This window comes from Saccostrea echinata, unplaced genomic scaffold (genome assembly GCF_033153115.1).
Source record: "Saccostrea echinata isolate AGI-Se365-2 ecotype Australia unplaced genomic scaffold, CSIRO_AGI_Sech_v1 ptg000028l, whole genome shotgun sequence".
NCBI lineage: Eukaryota > Metazoa > Mollusca > Bivalvia > Ostreida > Ostreidae > Saccostrea > Saccostrea echinata.
Genome location: NW_026889777.1, coordinates 7589852 through 7611318, shown reverse-complemented (window position 1 = coordinate 7611318; position 21467 = coordinate 7589852). Strand labels below are relative to the sequence as shown.

The 21467-nt window shown below is 34.1% G+C and overlaps 1 protein-coding gene across 1 annotated transcript; it reads right to left on the bottom strand.

Annotated features, from left to right (window-relative positions):
• Positions 1 to 12176: 12176 nt before the first annotated feature.
• Positions 12177 to 21459, bottom strand: LOC133194084 (F-box/LRR-repeat protein 18-like). The gene is made up of 10 exons (XM_061330042.1): positions 21245 to 21459; positions 19962 to 20913; positions 19025 to 19157; positions 18446 to 18618; positions 17819 to 18024; positions 17314 to 17402; positions 16958 to 17111; positions 16121 to 16256; positions 15469 to 15551; positions 12177 to 12546 (listed from the first exon to the last, which is right to left on the bottom strand). Exons 1-10 carry the CDS (start codon positions 21382 to 21384, stop codon positions 12381 to 12383), a joined length of 2232 nt encoding a protein of 743 aa, XP_061186026.1. The 5' UTR covers positions 21385 to 21459; the 3' UTR covers positions 12177 to 12380.
• Positions 21460 to 21467: the final 8 nt, after the last annotated feature.

The following is a 21467-nucleotide window of genomic DNA, read 5'->3' as shown; positions in this document are numbered from 1 at the left end:
TGAAATGTGCATTTTAAGTATAGATTGTAGATAAAAAAAGTTTGTTTGTTAGTTTTTGTTTTGTTTTGTTTTGTTTGTTTGTTTGTTCGTTTTTTTTTTGTTTTTTTTTTGAATGCACAATTGTCGATCAATACCTATCGTATATGTAAATCAGGAAATTTAATGCTCATGTAAAATAACACTCAAAGGTATTGGATGTCACAAGCTCCAGCTGTACTAAGGCAAACTTAAAAGGCAACATATGTCCAAACGGGAAGTAGTTAAATTGTTTTCACAATAAATGTGGAATATTGATGTGAAAATATTATGGAAATCTTGTATTCAAGATTTATAACTATAAAAAAAATCCCGATAGCTATTAAGACCTTAAAATGTTTTTGTTCGATATCGTATATTTATGCAGATCACACTAGATCTGTTTTCGGTAAATATTCTTACTCGCTATCTAAAATCGCGACTGCATTACGGGAATTGTTTCACTTGATATAGGTGAATTAAAATTAATGGAAAGAGTTAATTAAAATGAAAAAAGTGAAATAATACGCGTTAATGACACTAGATCTGTTTTCGGTAAATATTCTTACTCGCTATCTAAAATCGCGACTGCGTTATGGGAATTATTTCACTTAATGTAGGTGAATTAAAATTAATGGAAAGAGTTAATTAAAATGAAAAAAGCGAAATAATACACATTAACGAATAAAAGATAATAAATACAGATTTACCTTTCAATGTTATGATAAGCTCTTGAGTTTTAATACTTTAATACTACCAATTACTTGAAACTTATCATAATATTGTTCAAAACATTGATGAAGGTAAATCATGTTGTATGGTTTTTTGTGATCTTTCAAAGGCTTTTGACAGAGTATGGCACAAAGGTCTACTTTTTAAATTACAAACTTATGGTATATCTGGTGATCTTCTCCAGTGGTTTTCTAGTTATCTATGTCAAAGGTCACAAAAAGTAATGTATAAGGATCTGTTATCATCAAAACTAGATATTTTTGCAGGTGTACCCCAGGGGTCTGTATTAGGGCCACTATTATTTCTCATTTATGTAAATGATGTTGCTGAAAATATGCTTTCAATGTGTAGATTGTTTGCTGATGACAATTCACTTCAACAATCATCCTATAATGTATTAGATATTGAATACAAATTAAACCATGATTTACATATTTTGGAACTATGGTCAAATAAGTGGCTACTTAGATTTAATCCATCCAAAACAAAAGTTGTATTTTTCAGTAAGAAAGACATTTCTATTATGCCAAAGCTATTTTTTAAAGGTGATAGACTGGAGTGTGTTCCAGTTCATCGTCATCTGGGTTTATTATTCTCACAAAACCTTAGTTGGACTGAATATATTGATGGTGTAGTAAACAGTGCATATAAAAAACTTGGCCTTTTAAAAAAGCTTAAGTTCAAAATCGGTAGGAAAAACCTATCAAAATTGTATATTACGTTTATTAGACCTATGCTTGAATATGCTTCCATTGTTTGGGATGGCTGCTCTAAACACGATTCTGAAAAGCTTGAAAAAGTACAACTAACTGCCGCTAGAATTGTAACAGGACTTCCTATATTTGTTTCTAGAGAAGCACTATATTCTGAAACTGGATGGGAAACATTAAAAGCTAGGCGATATATTGCAAAAATGACAACTATGTTCAAAATTCACACGGGAAGAGTACCTGAATATTTGCACAATATTGTCCCCAATAAACGCGAACATGTATCAACGTACAATACTCGTAATAAAGAAGATTATGTTGTTCCAAGATGCAGATTAGAATTATTTAGGAATTCCTTCGTACCCGATGCTATAAAACAATGGAATTTACTAAAAATAGAGGTTAGGGAAGCCATCTCAATTAATTCATTCCGAAAAAACTTGGTAGGAAAACTGAAAAATCCACCATCATACTTTTTTTATGGAAAGCGATATACCAATATCATTCATACTAAGCTAAGACATTATTGTATACTAAACTATGATTTATATAAACGAAATATTATTAATAGTCCTTCGTGTTCGTGCGGAAAACGCGAAGATGTGTACCATTTCTTTTTTGCATGCAAAAATTATTCCAATGCTAGAAATACTCTTTTCAATCGCTTGTTCATGCTTGAATTGGTCACTATTGATTTAAACCTTTTACTATGTGGTGATGAAAATTTGCCTTTACAGATAAATAACAGTATTTTTGCTGCTGTTCATAAATTTATTGATGAAACATGTAGATTTTCTTAGTTGATATGTTAAATTTTATTTGTATCATTTGTATTATTTTTCTTTAATTTGCATGACAAACTGTATTATATAAGGAGAGGAACTAGTAAGTTATTTTAGAACTTGTTTCCAATCCTTTTGATTTAATCAATAAAATATGTTCAAAACAAAACAATACTTGATTGTAGATAGGATTGTTTTACAGGATGGTAATTACTAAATAAAATAAGTAATTTACTTACTGTGTTTAAGTTTATGACTGTCACTAATTAGATTTCGTCTTACCCGTGTCTAAGTTGACCAATCCCCAGCTTCTCGAAATGTTTGGCAAGATCCCTTAATTTGTCCAATCCAAACGAATTAGCGCGTTCTGCAGTCAATAAACATTATCCCTATCAGCCAAATGACAAAATGTTCTATACTCCATTATACACGGGCCTTTTGTTAAGTAAACTTTATAAATTCGCCACCGGTAATTTGGTCTCAAAACACAAGTGAAGGGATATCTCCGTATCCATGCAAAAATCCGCGATAACGGCATTCGAATTTCAGCGCTAGGATATTAATCAAATGTCCAAGTATATTTTAAGACCAGAGTATCCAATTATAAGTGTTTAGATATATGCCTTGTTGATGTTTTCAGTTATTTTTAGAATATTCCTCTGTTTGATCTGTGATAAGCTTCAGACTTTTTTTCACATGTAGTTTGGTCCATAACCACTTGTGAATTAAAGAAAAATGTTCATAAAAATTAACAACCCCGAGAAAAAAATCCACACGCACCCTCTAATGATGTTTGATTGTATATTCCATTATAAAATTGCATTGCCGGTTCTGTTGGTTTTGTGAAACAGCTTTATATGGATAATATGCAAAAATAAACGCAAAAAAAAAAAAAAAAAAAAAAAAAAAAAAAAAATCCCAAAATTAAAACAAAAAAGACCACCAGCAAGGCGGGGTTATCTTGCTAATGATAGGAGCTGTAGATAGTTGTAAGTAACCAATTATCCAGTAAATCTAGGGTGCCTATCACCCATTGATTTAAATCTTACATTTATTCAGTAGTAAGCGTGGTATCATTCAACCTACCAGGAAATGTAACAATGCTTTAGAGGTATGTATATTAATCCGCTTTTGGGGCTATATATGGGTACGGATACTTTCACCTCCAACCTCTTAGTAGATGACAAAAACCACTTTAAAATCTTTAGTACCTCTTAGCAGATGACAAGGAACCACTTTAAAATCTTTAGTATTTACGTTTTTAATTACGAAACTTGTATTTTGACCATAAATTAAAAAAATAATTATACATCTAAGAAGAAAATCAAAAGACATTAAAAAAGAAAAACAAATTTCAAAATGATTTTTGACTCATTATCTTGATTTTGACTTAATGCCACTTTCTTGTTTTCCATGATTTAAAATATGACAAAGGTGAAGATAAGAAATGGTGATCGATCTCATAAAACCTACAAAAAATACAAATCTGTGAAAAAGGCAGAAAAACACGGACCCCTGGAAATTCCAGAGGTTGGAGCAGGTGCCTAAATGGAGTACCCTGTTGACCGGTCACATCCGCTGTGAGTCCTCTTTATTGATCAGGTAGACGGAATAATCCGTATACAGTCAAATTTATTTTAAAAAACTATGGTCTAACAATTGGTATGAAATATGTCAGCCCAAATACGAACCAATGATAGGTTGTATAAATTCGCAACAAGGTCATTATAACGGCCATAGAATTTATGAAATGCTGACATTATACAGGGTTGTTGAAATCCTTGCTACATCAACTTATCTGTCAGTAGCCTATCTCGGCTGAGAAAGTGATCGTACTCAGAGCATGCTCTTGAGTATGAGTTGGGAAGACATAAACACCATACGCAGGTATTTGTGGAATATTGCTACATAAATAAGGAAAGTTGACGATGGAAAAGCTGAAATCATCTGGTTTGACATACAGTTTGAGTTATTAGTTGGCCCTTATTGTTTAAAGTCAGTAAAACATCCAAATATGAAACAGACTTGGAAGATTCTGTGGTGTTTTTTACTCAAGTACACTGGGATACATGCAGTCGACATATGAATGGAAGTAAATATTGTTAATTGATAAAACGTCGTCGATATATCTGTTGATTTGAAGGAAAGGCAAGTGTTTTCTTCTTCTCGTGTAATGTTTTGAATAAATTCTGCTTTACAGAAATACAAATACAAGCTGGCTAAAAAAGGAGCACAATTAGTGTCCATCAAAATTCCAGCAGATTATTGGAAGACTGGTCTCGAAAGACAACATAGATGTTGTCAACGAGGAACTCCAGCATACTTGTGTGTACAATCCATTTTTTTTTCACAATTCTGTAATTGTGAAGATGACCAATCACAGGATAAGAAGATTTCCAAATTCCGTTTTATCGAAGAAGCAGTTGTCTATCATAAAGAAATGTCTAGCTTTTAATTTTGAGAAAAAAATTGTAATTAAATTAAATTTTCTAGAAGTTCTTTGGAGTTTTAATATGAGAATCCACATTTTATTAATATAGTTACATGTACTTCTCGGGTATGCTGTAGCACAGTACCTCTGAAGTTTCTCCTATATAACAGTTAATATTTTTATGAGGAGTAAAAAATAGGGACTTGGTAGAGCACCTGCTGGACCCCCAAATGTATCTCTGTTTGTAAGGATATTTATGAAGTTTAGGAATCCAGTTTAGGTATGGTAGATTGAACTAACTTTCGTTAAACACTGAAATGTCCTTCTGAAGAATTTTATCCTTAGAAAATGAGCTGTGAGTATAAGTTGAATGTCAAGATGTAGAAGTAAAAAGAAAATCGTCTAAAATACATGCAGTTGGAATAGTAAGCTTTATAAATAAAGACGGGATTGTTACAAGCCTTGTCAGCTGGAACCATAACATATTGTTCATATAGTCTTCTTTTATCACTTCCGATTTATTGAAAATGGAAGGATACATGGCCTTTTAACTCTCTAATATGATTCTGTATTATTATTTTTTTTACAACACTTAATGCATTTTTACAAAATGTTTCGATCTTCCCATCATATTTCCCCCATACTCTGGTATAATCCTTGACAAAATCCCAAGACTGAGTTTCTTGTCGGACAAGAACAACACCCCTTTGAATTCAATCCCCCCCCCCTTTCTCTCTCTTTGAGAGTTTGTGGAAGTAAATTGCAAACTATCATGAATATAAATATTTTAAAGGAAAGGAGATAATGTATAGCGTGACCAGGAATCGAACCCGGGACAACTGCATCACTAGTCAGGTGCTCTACCACTGAGCTACCCAGGCCGATATACACAATCCAAACCATTACAAGTATACAGTGCTGCTTTTGAACACTGCATAATCACATATTATAATTTCACATACATCTCAATACTTGAATGTTCAGATTTACCTTTCTAACGGAGAAGTGTCAATATAAGATCCAAAGAAATTGTGGCATTGACTGAACATCTTTATTTTCTCCTTAACCGAAAACATTGCCCTTTACTGAATAAGTATTTTTATCGAATTCTTGGTCTCTGAAAGCTTTATTAACCAAAGAAACAATCTATCACGATAACGAGTGTTTTCAACAACGAAAGGTGAATGTAAAGTTGCAATAACAGCAGCCAAATTGTGATTAAGTTTAATTGCAAGCTTCAACTTCCATTTACTTGTATTTTGATAAATTTTTGCCTCGCAGATATAATGTTATTTAGTAAAATGTAGTCTTCATATTTCGAAATGCTTGTCCAAACTATTACAAAACATTACCGAAAACGAAAAGCTTAAATTTGATAATTGAAAACACACTCACACAAATATATGTGAAAGTCTGCTTCGACCTGCTCCTTTCTAATATTGTATGCAAAAAAATTCATATCACTCTTATTGTATTGAGGAGGTACACACCATTGATCCTTAATATTTCATTAGTCCAGGAAATATTTCAAGCTAATACCTTCCGACCCTTTCTCTGGAGTTTTTGATCTTACACGCATAAAGGCTTAACAAATTTGAATATTTATTTAAAAAAAAAAAAAGCATCTATTTTTGCGTTTCTATGAGGTAATAAGGAACCGGGGATCACGTGATGTTTCACCCTTAATAAGAACAGACAATTTTATTTCTATTTAAGGAATTAATTTAATATATACCCATTTTATACGGTATAAACTGGGTTGGGCGCGAAGCGGTTTATAAAAAAGCGTAAACTGTTCCAACTCAGTTTATACCGTATAAATTGGGTAGCTATTAATTTCATTCCTTATAAATTAATTTTCATTCATTTTGTGTAAATAAAAAGATAATTGTCGTTAAAAAATGACTTCAATTTGAACAAAATTTGAATGTAATGTCAGGCGGATCGATACGTTTTTGACGCAAATCATTGTGACGTAGGCAACCCAATTTATACGATATAAAGTAATTTTTTATCCAATCAAATACCGCGTTACAACCAGAATAAAATTATTTATATTTCAACCTCAAAGTTATTATAAAATATACGAGAATCAATTTTTACACATACATTATCTATATAGGCGATCTGCTTAAAACAGGGCTCACGGCGGGTGTGAACGGTCAACAGGGGATGTTTACTCCTCCTATGCACCTGATCCCACCTCTGGAATTTTCAGGAGTCCGTGTTTTTATGCCCTCTTCACAAAATTGTTTTGTTTATAGATTTTTTTTTAGAACAATCACTGTTCATTATCTTCACCCTATTCATTATTACTTTACGGTAATTATGATTAAATGATTCTTTTAAATAACTTTCCACTACTCCGACCTATTTCTCATTCTACTAATTTGAATACACAGTATAAGGTGTGCCTTCGATAATCAGAAGGACAACATAAAATAGTTCAGAAGAAACGCAACATGTTATGTTGTTCTGGGTGTTCATGGTATGGACATTTTTTATTTAATATTGGTTAACAGCGGCGGATCCAGAAATTTAATAACGGGGTGGGGACGCAGTAGAGGGCAGGGGGTCTGCGAACTGCATTGAACCCCCCCCCCCCCAGTGGGTCCAGAGCAAAGCACTGGTGGGAGTCCGGGGGTAAAGCCCCCGGAAACTGACGAATTCTAACAAATAAGAGGTGTTATTTCTCTTGATTTTAGGATAATACAAACAAAATTTAAAAAAAAATAATAATGGGGGCGCACCGGCGCTGGATCCGCCTTTGGTTAAGTATTCTTTCTGAGTAAATTGACTGGGTATATATATATAGAAATTCCTACTATATAACACAATTATATTCAGTAATGACAGATGCAGATCATTGTTTGTTTGTTTGTTGTTTAATTACCTCTCGAGATCTTTTTACTTATACAGAGACGCCACCACTTGTCGATGGAGGGCTGCAAATTTATAGACCTATACTCAGCACTTAGGGCCATTGACTCTAGAGAAAACGCTATAACCACTGCGCCACGCGGGCGACCATGACAGATAGTAGAAAAAACATTATTATAGCTGACCTTGTGAGACTAGACATAGGGATCCTTTTTACATGTTTATAAAAATCTTGATTTTCTCATATAGCCTGCTACACATGGTGGATTATTTCTGCCACCTCTTATTGGACGTCTATTTCAGATACCACCGTATTTACCTATAAATTTTGCAATCTCTTTTAAAATAATGTTCGTTTAAACACGTTTAAATAGCCTATGCCTAACTTTTTCATATGAAGTAGAATTTATTCAAAAACTTGTACATGAGAAGAAGACGCCTTCAGATATATCGACAACGTATTATCAAGTTACTTCCAATCATATGTCGACTCGATATATCCCGGTGAAGTTGAAATAAAAGATACTACGGAGTCTGTCACATCTGTTTCATATTTAGATATTTTACTGTCTAGAAAAAGACGTTAATGGTAACCTAACAACAAAACTCTACGATAACCATGATGACTTTCACGTTTCTATCGTCAACTTCCCTTTAGTATATGTAGCAATATATCTTTATCACCTGTATATGGGATTTATATCTCCCAGTTGACTCGATACGCAAGAGCATGCTCCACGTATGAACAATTTCTAACACAAGGCAAGCTATTAACAAACAAGTTGGTGAAACAAGGATATCATCATTTCGCACTTTCTATGGTCGAATCAATGATCTTGTCAGCAAATACAATTTATCATTAAGTCGAATGCTGACTGATATTTTTCAAAGTAATTGTTAGGTCTTTATTTTAAACACTGAATTGTCAACGGATGTTACCGTTTGTCCGATCATGAGAATGAGCACACGTTGACAGGGGATGCTCACTCCTCCATGGCACCTGACCCCACCTCTGATGTTTTAAAAGGTCAATGTTTGCTCTGACGTTATATGGATATTTGTATATGGACTTTTAAGCTTGGTTACTGTTCGTTATCTTCATATTTCTTTGTAGAATATTGTCATTAGAATATTTCAGAGCGTTACACACAGATTAACAAAATTAGGGGGGGGGGGGGGTCATGACAACTATATGACCAAAAAACAAAATTTGGCTTTCAAGCTGAGGTAAACACAGAAAGAAGAATACAGTACTTCAAATCATACGACAATTACTGTACTAGTGCTCAAATTTACAATTTGTTGTAGTCTGGCTGGATTGACAATATTAATTGACCGACATTTTGTTCACAAATGAGGGAAATAATTAACAGAATATAGTATCCTTAAGCACTGTAATCCATTACTGTTTTAAATATGGATACACTTATTGATATTGATCCACCTCTAGATCCAGTATTAACAATGCTTGGCTCTGAAAAAAAACCTCTTAATGACATAATTTTCAAACATCCATCATGCTCTTATTTCTTGTTGCATTATGCGAAAATATTTCGATACACATAATGATTTTTTTATTCAGCTCTCCCCATGCAAAACTGATTATGTATGACAAATGGAATTCAATGCCTAATTTTTTGTTTAAAAGGAATGAACTATATATATCAGACAAACATAAAAAGAAAAAAGTTTCAGTTTTACCTTAGTTATCAATATTGATCAATTATGAATTTACTTCACGTATGTGTCGATGTAAATAGCAGACTTAACTTATACAATCAGCTATTAACACAGTCGGATACTGTCTACTGTCCCTCCACAACACCCCCAAATATACAAACCTCAGATATTTGTAGTTGTTTCCCAAAATAATCTTTCTATAACATATTTGTGATGAATTACCTACTAAAAGGCATAAAACAAAATTCATAAAAATTCCCTCCACATAGAAATGACTTTAATTATAAGATATTTGTTTTGTTATTTTTTGGGCTTTTATAATGTCTTCATAAACATCGTAAAGATGTCATAGAAAGGTAATTCATGAAGAAAACTGTTGAAATCTGGATCTGTATTTGGGGATGATTGGGGGATCAAGATACAATGTTGTAAATGAGAAATTTATCATGAAGTTATGATTAGGCGAAAAAATAAATCTTAAATTGAAAAATTATGGTAAAGAAAATTAAACTATTCATTGCAAGATTGCATTGCATTTATTTATTTATTATTTTTTCGTTGTTCTCAATTTGAAAGTATACCCCTATGTTTGTTAGGACACCATGAACCTTTATATGTATATTGATGAAAAAAAAATCAATCCTTTTTTTGGGGGAGGGGGGGGGGTATACAGGTGCAAATCTGTCCAGTTTAAATCATAATTATTAAAATGACTGGCTTTTTAATCCATGAAAAAGGTGAAGATAACAGTGATCGATCTTAAAAAAATCTATAAACAATACAAATCTGTGAAAAGGGCATGAAAATTTTGGAGGTGGGATCGGGTGCCCAGGAGGAGTAAGCATCCTCATTTAAAGGCAGAGATTTTTTACCGGGTGGTAAATTCCAGGTGAGGGAGGGGCTTATTTTGTACAGGTGTGAATGCCTTGAGGACTATTAATCTACCTGTGGCCATTTTTCTCCTAATACCTAAATAACCGGAAGTGATTTAATCACAAAAATACCCAAGATGTCGAACTTTACCCCAGTTGGGATTCACATAAAAAAAAAAAGAGTTTTATATGCTAGCATTTGTGTTAAATAAAAAAAATTACCTGGGATCCCATTTATAATATATAAAAATAGAGCTGTACATGTTAGCTCCAATTTTTTTTTTTAATATAGGTATATTCTAACTTTTGTCACATGTCTAAACATGCTAAAAGAAAAGTGTTGCTTATAAAGCATTATCCTAATCGTGAAGCAAGATAACTATGTAATCATGATTTTTAGAAAAAAATTTTAATTTAATAATATGACATTTCTACTTTATGTTTAGCAAATCCAAAATCAAATGTTCTCTCAATTCAAGTTTGAATACTGAATCGAATACACTGTAAATCGAAATTTATTTTGAAAAAAAAAAATATTATACCAAAATTTGACATATTATCATGAAGAAAAATTATAATTATTTCAAATAATCAAGCTTAAAATTTCCAATAGTGATACAGCTTCTTTATACCATGTGCGGTAAATATCAAAGGACCAAAAGTTAATGTGAAGATCACCACGACTGCCAACAAGGTGTAAAGGGTATTCATGTTCACAGGGACTAACAAGTAAATGTCAATCAAGTTCTAGCACCCAATGATGGACCTTAATGCACTTGATTGAAAGAGGTACACAGACCAGATATTTTTGAAGGTGGTGCTTAAAATCTCTGTCTTTAAGATTGGTTAAATTCTAAACTGGTTTTATTGAAATCTTTTGATTTGTTTTTTTACAGTTATAAGAATCTAAACAAGATGTGTTTGTGAAACACTGATGCCCCCATATGGCAGCTTATGGCGAAGGTTAAAATTTCTCAAATGCAAGTCAAAATCCAGGCCAAAAGATAAAAAATGTTAAATATGAAAGCCCTAGCTGCAACTGTTCAAAAGTTATGGCGAAGGTTAATTTTTTTCAAAAGTAAGTAAAACATCAAGGTCAAGGTTAAAGTTGTTGGTATCCAAAGGAAGGTCTTGTCACAAGGATTACATATGTAAAGTATGAAAGCCCTAGCACCAACCATTCAAAAGTTATGGTCAAGGTTAAAGTTTTTCGAAAGTAGGTCAAACTCCTAAGTCAAGGTCAAAGGGTCAAAGTGGTTGGTATCCAAAGGAAGGTCTTGTCACAAGGATTACATATGTGAAGTATGAAAGCCCTAGCACCAACCATTCAAAAATTATGGCCAAGGTTAAAGTTTTTCGAAAGTAGGTCAAACTCCTAAGTCAAGGTCAAAGGGTCAAAGTGGTTGGTATCCAAAGGAAGGTGATGTCACAAGGATTACATATGTGAAGTATGAAAGCCCTAGCTCTAACCGTACAAAAGTTATGGCCAAGGTTAAAGTTTTTCAGAAGTAGGTCAAATTCCAAGGTCAAAGGGTCAAAGAGGCTGATATCCAGAGGAAGGTCTTGTCACAAGGAATACACATGTGAAGTTTGAAACCCCAAGCACCAACTGTTCAAAAGTTATGGCCAAGGTTAAAGTTTTACAAAAGTGGGTCAACCTCCAAGGTCAAGGTCAAAAGGTCAAATATGATGGTACCCAAAGAAAGGTCTTGTCACAAGGAATACACATGTGAAATATGAAAGTCATAGCTCCAACCAATCAAAAGTTATGGGCAAGGTTAAAGTTGACAACAGACAGACAGACAAACAGATAAACAGACAAACAGACAGACAGGACAAAAACAATATACCCTCGGGATCTTTCGATCCGGGGGCATAAAAAGTTTCAGCTGTGTGCAGGTGAAGCCTGGGAATGCTGCAAATCCTGTCTAAAAATAACACAGAGATTACAGAACCAATCATTCCCTAAATGTCTATCACTAGGAAACTTCCCATCATGCAAAATAATGAAAACATTTGATATTTCTCAGATAAAATTTATTTATTTTTATGTACATTAAATATTCAATAAATTTCATACAATGTATACAATTCTATAGAGCACTTTATGGCTTCCTCAATACAGATTTATAAAGATTTATGCCTGTGTCAATATACAACACTATAATGATATCTGTGTTTAAAGTGAGACTTTATAATTCATGATATCAATGACCTTGACCTAGCAAAGTCATAGACATTTTTAGGATTTGAACCTTGACCTTAGGTTTCCCCCAATTTAAGCCTTGACCCTAGACTGTCCTGGGGGTTGCTGGCAGATTTTTGAGCTAAATATTGTGAGTTCCTCTAAATGTTTTGTAGGTATCTTATTCATAACATATGCTGTGTCCTGGTCAAACAGAGGATAGATGGTGATGCTTAGGGCTGGGCGTGAACTTTGGAACCTACAGTGAAAGAAAAAAAGGTTTAATAAGAAAGATGAATTTGAAACAAACTACCTAAACAATCATGAATTGTATGTTTACTTATTTAAGAATTTAGTGCTAATATAAGCACAATAACAAACTAATACAGTAAAACTTGTCTAATCCGGCGACCAGTGGTTCCAAAATTTTTGGCCGGATTAGACAACATCCGGATTGGAGAAAATTGAACCGTTATAGCAAGTAAAAAATTACATAGATATTTAAACAAAGAGTGGTAAATAAATACTTGATCAAATGTGTCACTTTTTACGTTTCACTTGAAAAAACAGTCTATTTCGTTTGTTTTGAACTCTGTTTTTTTTCTTCAAATTTTCATTTCTGTTTAAGTTTTTTATTCAGGAACAAAATATAATATCTCTTGGTCATTTATTATTAAATTAAAATTTGAAAATCGTTAAATGTTTTACACATATAAATATTATTTTGTTCGGGACTGATTCCTAATTCATTTATTTCTTTTAAAATTAATATGTTTGAATATTTTGACACAGTATTTGTTAATTTCAAATGTTATAATGAATATTGGACCAAAATCTTCTGTCGTTATGGTCGTTGTAAACTAGCGACGCAAAGGGAAGTAATTCGAATTGCATGTCATGCATGCAAAACGAAAGTAGAAAGGAGGTCATGAATAAGTCTCAAGTTCTTCTACGGACAGTTATGAGCAGTTAGTTCTTTAAATAGCAGCCGGTTTACAGAATAGGCAAGATCCAGATTGAACAACATTTATTAAACATCAATTAGGCCATTCCAAGTTTTTTCTATGTTTAGCGTCCGCGTGCGCCTTGGTTTTTGGCATCCCATATCAGAAAAAACAAACAAAATCAAGTGTCCTAAAATTGATTATTTTGGTCAAAATTTTGAAAATTTGTCAGGTTCTTTAAATATTTCTCACTAGTATGTCATATTATGTATATTTTAAGCATTTAATACCTTAATTTTACCAAACAGAAGATATTTCTATGAGAAAAATATTTATTGATTGATGGTTTGTTGTTTTATGTCCCATTCGAGAATTTTTCACTCATATAGAGATGTCACCATATACCGGTGAAGGGCTTCAAATTTTGACCTTTACTCGGCACTCAGGGCCATTGAGCAGTGAGGGATCTTTATCGTGCCAACGCCTGCCGTGACACGGGACCTCGGTTTTAAGGTCTCATCCGAAGGACCCGTAACTTTCACTTCAAAGTCCCGAGCGCATGGCGAAGGAACAGTTGCTACCCATTTTTTATCGACTTAGGTCAGTCAGGGGTGAGACTGAAATCCGTCATTTTTAAAATGACGATTTTAAGCCATAAAATAACATTTTTATTATGACTTAAACTCGTCATTTTTAAGAAAATGACGAAAAACAGTCATAAAAATTTAGAGTGTTTATAGAATACAGTTACCTCTCTTTGAAAAATGTTAGATCCACCAACCGAAAAAAGGACAAAAAACATCGTAAACGCACTTCATTTCTCTAATACAGTTGACTACAATACTGGTTATGTTGACAGTATAAATTTCCCAAGCAAAAATAAGAGTGGAAGAGTTATTTGTCAATTTATTTGCATTAAATAGGAAAGAAGACGAAAATGATGATATTCCGTCTTTTTTCAAAATGGAGGGTCTGGGCGCACTGAAATATCTCGCTTGTTTTACGGGGCGCACTACTTTTTTATGGCTTTAACTTTTTGTCCAGACTTTTCTCTACAAGTACGTATTCTTCCAGACGGTGTACTATAAGTTTTTATAGGGCTAAAATCCACGTAAAAATGGCGAATTAGTTCTACCAAAATTCGACATTTTACCGCTAAATAATAACTTTCACCTTCCATGTTGATGTTCTAACGCACGTGGTCGGCAGTAGTTAGTGACCCGGATGAAATGAAACTTGCGTAAACACTCTTCTTTCAGCGGTGAATTCAAATTTCGCTTTTATGTTACCAGGATAGAAGAATTAAGTTGAAAAAGAAAATATGACGATAGTAAGTCATATTGACAAAAATGACGAAAATACGTACTTAGTAAATATGACGATTATCCATCATTTTTCAAAAATGACAGATTTCAGTCTCACCCCTGACTGTAGGTCAGTCGCGGCCGAGATTCGAACTTGCTACCTCCCGATCACAGAGCGAGCGCTCTACCGACTGAGCTACCATGAACGATATGAGAAAAATAGATTCATGAAAGAAAAATACTTTGAATGATGTCATCTTTAATACTGTAAAGTCTGTGTTTTATTTTTTGGCTTGTGTGTTTTTTGCAAATAGGTAGGTAGGTTTTTGAAAGATGGGTGGACACTAAACAGAGAAAAAACTTGGAATGGCCTTACAAAGAAAATTCATGGGACTAAAAAATTAAGCTGGACTGAACAACATGCCTGAATGCACAACATCCGGATTCAACAAGTTTTACTGTCGTTTAAATTTCTTAAATTTTTTAATTTAATTTTTAGACATGGTCTGGGTTGAGTCTTGGACTGTTGTTATTGGCAACTTACATGTCTTTACGGGTCTTTTTGATTTTTTTTTTTACACATGGTCTGGGTAGAGTCTTGGATTAATGTTATTAGTAATTTACATGTCTTTGAGGGTCTTTCTGAGTTTTTTACACATGGTCTGGGTGAAGTCATGAACTACTGTTATTAGTAATTTACGTCTTTGAGGGTCTTTTTGAAATTTTTTTTTTACACATGGTCTGGGTAGAGTCTTGGATTAATGTTATTAGTAATTTACATGTCTTTGAGGGTCTTTTTGAGTTTTTTACACATAGTCTGGGTCGAGTTTTGGACTATTGTTATTAGTAACTTAAATGTCTTTAAGGGTCTTTTTGAGTTTTTTCTACACATAGTCTGGGTCGAGTTTTGGACTATTGTTATTAGTAACTTACATGTCTTTGAGGGTCTTTTTGAGTTTTTTACACATGGTCTGGGTTGAGTCTGTGAAAAGCTGTAGCACCATCAAGTGAGGAAGCTTCAAAAAACAGGAATTATAGTAATGACAATTTCATAACACTGAACTCAAGCATGGCAAAAAAAAAAAAATTCAGTCTTAACTGTTTATCCTTATACATATATGTTTTACTATCTTTTTTCACTAAATTATGTATAAAGGTTTACCTAAATGTTGATATTTTTTCCGAGTTCCAGATAAGCGTAAACATTACTAAAACCACACAACTGTCTGAGTTTGTTTTGAGCCTGCCCTTTTGACATTAGGTTTGTTTTCGTGTCTGTTCATACAGAATGTCTTTAGAATGTGACTTACATTTGAAAGTCTCTTATTGTAGCTATTCAAATGTGTACAAACCTTAGAGTATCTTTTAAGCATGGCTTGTATGTACTGGTACTTTTGACATGTCACTGCTGCTTATAGATGTACAATTTCTTTTGAGCATGCCTTACATTTGATATTAGGTTTATAACTGCAGCTGATCACACACGTGAAACCCTTAGCCTTTCTTTTAAGGATGCCTTACTTTTGACATTAGGTATATAATTGAGGCTGTCCATAAATAGGAAACCCCTTCTTTTGAGCCTTACTTTTGACATAAGGTCTGTCACAGCAGCTGGGTCCACACTGCCATTTTTAGAAACGACACAGAATCTCTGAAGAGACTGACACTTCACCGCTGATCGACAAAACAGCTGGTCTATGGACAGGTAGGCATGTTCTATTCTGTAGTAGACAAAAAGATATTTGTTTTTATTATATACCCAACTGTTTGTCACTCAGTTTTACTGTTGAATTTATGCAATCACGTGACAGTGTGATCCGACGTTCTGGATCACCACAGTGTGGTTTTCTGAATCCATATCACCCCTCTCTGAAACTGATGACGTAGTACACAGATAAATGACATTTTTATTCTCGCGCATCAAAAAGTTCCTTGACAAAATGGTTTGTTTAATGTATAAAAGTTATGTAATTGACCAAAAATTTTCTTTTTATTACATTTTGCTAGTTGTAAAGGGGTATATAATAAATTTATCATTATAACAGTAACTTGATCCAAGGAGCTCGTTGACAGGCGCGGATCATCAGATCAAACTCGACGCTTCGCGTCTCGTTTGATCTGATGATCCGCGCCTGTCAACTTGACGTGATACGGCTCTTCGGATCAAGTTACTGTTATAATAATATATATTTAACTCATCCACAAGACAGACTTTTTCTAATACTGCAGTTTCTATACAATTGGGGGGTCACACTGGAGAGATCTGAGATCAATGAAAAGAAGTTACTCAATTGGAATCAAAGACGTTAAATTCCCAATTATATTTATTAAATGAGATGACTTACTTGAGATCAATGGTAGGAGTTACTCACCTGAGATCATTGAGAAGTAATTCTCAACTGAGATGAATGAGATGACTCACCTGAGATCAATAAGAGAGGTAAAATACTGAAAAGCTTGGCACAGCTGGTTTGTGTAGATACAATGAGCTGTTAGGCCTAGGTAGGACAGGTGAAGTTGTTTCAGATTAGGGCATTGTTTGGCTATGTCTGACAGAAAGGTTCCACTAATTATACCTGAAACACAAATTACATATCTGATACACCCAAAGTACAACCAGCTAGAGTCACTAACCTCACAGTTTCATCAACAGAAAATCCTATCTTTTTTTCACAGTCTGCATAACTTGTATAGGTGAACAATGAACAAATTTTTTCAAGTTCAAAACAACTGAATATTTACCATAGTTACATGTATAAATATTTAATAAAAATATACCTGGTAGTCCAGCCAGCTGGAGATACTGTAGATTAGATAACCTTCCTAAATATGACAGCTCTGTATCTGTCAAGGCATACGATTCCACGCTACAATAAACAATAGTTGAATAGATAACCTTTCTAAATATGACAGCTCTGTATCCAGTAAAGCATTCCTCTCAAACGTAAAAATATGTGCAGTAAAACTTGTCTAATCCAGACACCTACTGGATCCATAGGAATTGGCTGTATAAAACAACATTCCGGGTTAAATTTTAAACAATAAAATTTACTAAAAGGGACTTAAAGTTTACATCTTATGCGGCAAAATTTTGGAATACACAACATCCAGATTAGACAAGTTTCACTCTACATAATATCCAGGTGACTTGTGACTACTTCTTACAACATAATATTACACACAACCTCAATCACTTGTGTTGTCACATAACTCATTTGCTTTATGGAAACATCTCATCTTCACAAATAGGGATTCACATCCACAATTTTTCTCTCTATCTTACCATGGTATGTAGACACAGGGTTTTGGAGCCAGTCCTATTGAGCCCCTGTGTATAATGGGTCGTACCAGCCCCGCACTGAGGAGTTCTAGGTGTGAGATTAAGGGACAAGCTTCTGTCAGTGTCTGTAGTCCAGTCTTCCACTGAGGGGGGATCTCAACTGCCTCCGTAGGGTCAAGGTCAATGTGTGAAGAGGTTGTGGCTACAGCCTGTACAGAAAAAATAGATCATTGTCAAAGCTAGCTGATAAAAATTCGCTGAAATAACTTCAAGTAGGAAAAAAGCCATTTCATTGCTTAAATTTTGATCAGATTTGTGAAAATGATCTTCATAAATAACAAAACCAGTGCCTGTATCATACATATATATAACAATATGATGCTGTCTTCTGGTTTTATAATTTCTCATATTTAAATGTACAGGTAACTTCAAAATTTATTACACATCTTGAATATAAAATGGGACTAGTGTGCACAATGCAGTTTATAAAAGGCATATCAGTGATCTTAAGACTATAAAAAGCATATTTATGTGCATGATATTGACTATGAATTTTCTGCTAAACTACTCTTTAATGATCTAAAGGTAAAATCTAAAGAATTGTGATGGTTTGTATAAACTCTCATCAACCTGACTAGAGTTCCCTGAGAGAGCTATTCTCCTCTTCTTGGCATACTGGACAAGGACAGTTGATGCTGCATGCTTTTTTCCAGACTGAGACTGACCTTGACCTTTCTCTGTATCTTTGGAGTCCGAATCTTGTAATCGTAGGCAGCATGGAGACACCGCCAGAGATTTCAGACCTAGATCCAACAAAAACAAAAGTACAAGAACTGGCATGAACTACTGTATTACTTAATAGCAGGGTTGTCCCTAAGACCCAGGGGCTGTGGAAATTTCCCCACCTATAATGATGTAATCCCCCAGTTATTCTGGTATTCCCCCACAACCCCATTAGTGGAAAACCCAAACCCCCTTCTACTTTTTCAATATCCCCTACTATTTCAGTTCTTAGGGACAACCCTGTAACAGAGTACTTTTGTATATATGTAACTGTCAATTAGGCAAAGATATCTAAGAGACACTGATTTGTTGACTGAGAAATGCTTTAAGACAATCATTATACCTACCAGCAAGCACTGTGACAAACCTTTAGGAGACCCTATTTTGAAGGAAGTATGAGAAATCTACTTTAGTTGTTACACATACCTGAAAGCGAGGCAAGTGCAGTGACAAACGTTTTGGAGACGTTGATTTGGTGGATGTGAATGTTGCTGATATTTAGATGAACCAGCTTATGACACATACTGACCAAACTTGTGCAGCCCTCAATGTCAAAATTCTGTTTCAGTAAAAATAAAAATAAACATGGTTTCAACATTGATTTGTTGTTTCAATAAATGAAATAACAGGAAGTGTTTGTCTGGGACCACAGTAATATATGAATGAATCAATTTTACACTGATAAATTAAAACAATTCAATTCAGACAGTTTAGATTTGAAAAATAAAATGTTATCAAAATTATAATTGGGCTGATATTAGTTGCTTGTCTATCATAATGTAGTAAGTTATAAGAAATGAGAAGTTTGTGTTTATACTGTTAACAGGTTAATCCTTTTAGCATGCAAAATTAAAAAACTCTGTTTTAATATGATGAGTCTCTGACTTGCAATTAGTCTGTGGATTTCAAGAATCTTTGACTTATGATGAGTTTCTGACTTAGAATGAGTCTCTGCATTTCAAGAATCTTTGACTCATGATGAGTTCCTGACTTACAATGAATCTGTGGGTTTCAATGTTTCAAGAATCTTTGACTTACAATGTGTTTGTGGATTTCAAGAATCTTTGACTTAGGATGAGTCTCTGACTTACAATAAGTCTGTGGATTTCAAGAATCTTCGACTTATAATGAGTTTCTGACTTATAATGAGTCTGTGGGTTTCAAGGATCTTTGACTTATTATGAGTTTTCATTTTTCAACTTACAATGAGTCTGTGGATTTCAAGAATCTTCGACTTATGATGAGTCTCTGACTTACAATGAGTCTGTGGGTTTCAAGGATCTTTGACTTATGATGAGTCTCTGACTTATAATGAGTCTGTGGGTTTCAAGAATCTTTGACTTATGATGAGTTTCTGACTTACGTGTAGAGGGGTTTCTGTCTGGTCTGCTACAGCAGAATGGAGGTACACCAACTGACTATTCTTCAAATTTAAACTCTGAAGATTTGGACAAACGTGACCAAGTGTAGCAAGATTCATCCCAACTTCCCGGCTGTCAGTGTGCGAGATATTCAGATAAACAAGGCTGCTCTTCACTACACCGGGATCAAAGATTGTTGGAAATATATTCTTCAATGATATGTTGGACAAGTCCAAATATTCTAAGTCATCTTGGGAAATCCAAAAGTTCTTCCAGAAGTCTGTATTTCTTTCAGAACTGAAATTTGCAGAGGGATTAAGGACAGTTTTTAATTTTAAATGTAGCTTTGCTACAGACATCAGGGTCCCATAGTAGAATATTCTAGCAGCTGGGTCAATGGCATAATTTAGAGACAAATGTTTTAAATTTTTGAGGTTGCTAACTTTAACAACATTAGGTTGAAGAAGGAGTTTAGGCAACCCACATCCAAGATTAGGGTGCCCCATCACATGAAGAGAGGTCAACTCCCTACAATGTTCTATAAAAGAGTTCTTCTTTTGTATAAACTGCACTGATATGGACGGTTCAGTCCGAGGGGTAATACCCACTTTAAAATGAATTGTTAAATGCTTTATATTGCACATTGTCCTTTGGGCCGACTCAGAAACATTCAGATTGTTGTCGAATTCATCCACACTGGCAACTGTGAATGCTAGTGCCTCTAACTTGGATATAGATGACAATATCTTACAAAGCTGTTTTGTTGATATACTGACATCCAACAGATACAGTTTAGTTAAGTTTTTACACTTGAGTACGGCAGTTTCCACACATCGCCCTGTTAACCAGTAACAGTGGTTCAGGCTCAGGCTTTCTATCAGTGAACAGTTACATTTGATGTACTCTGTAAATGCTGAAGATGTGGTCTTGTAGCACTGCTCAAAATCTGAATGTCTGCAAAAATAAAGCTCAAAATGTACAATAAATTTAACACTTCACAATTAGTTCGCCAAGTTGCTGTAAAATTTTGTTCTAAAAATTTTTAAATCACATATAACCTTTATAATCACTTTGCGAGTTTACAGTAAATTAGTGTGAAACGATAACGTAGAAGAGAATCATGGACCCGATTTTCGTCAAGCCCAAGCCCATGACTGAAATAGATAGAATTATCAAATTCTTCAACATGTTTTATCAATCCAACATTTTAGCTGTCTTTTGGAGATATAAATTGAGAAAAACGAGTCACGTTCTTGACATGCACTATCCAAAAGAATGGCCTCACCTGACTAGACTTCTGTCGAATGCTAGCCGCCTAAATCGCGTGCTGACATGGTAAATCGTACAAAGGTCTTCCGTTGAAACATTCTTAAAAATTCTGATGATTAAATCGTCTGGAAGACAGTCAAAATTCGTCTCCTCCATCCCAGCATTATCAGAATTCCATTATCATCAGAATGAAAGACATACCGGAAGTGCATGAAATAGTAAAATCTAAATTGTACAGG

What these genes read in the sequence shown, in the direction of transcription:
- LOC133194084 (XM_061330042.1), bottom strand. Translation starts at nt 21,384, where the DNA reads ATGGAGGAGACGAATTTTGACTGTCTTCCAGACGATTTAATCATCAGA. An exon ending in ACCTCTCTTATTGATCTCAG is followed by an intron (nt 16,257 to 16,957) that starts GTGAGTCATCTC and finishes TGTCTACTACAG; the next exon opens with AATAGAACATGCCTACCTGT. An exon ending in TGACAGACCTTATGTCAAAA is followed by an intron (nt 15,552 to 16,120) that starts GTAAGGCTCAAA and finishes TGTTTTTTGAAG; the next exon opens with CTTCCTCACTTGATGGTGCT.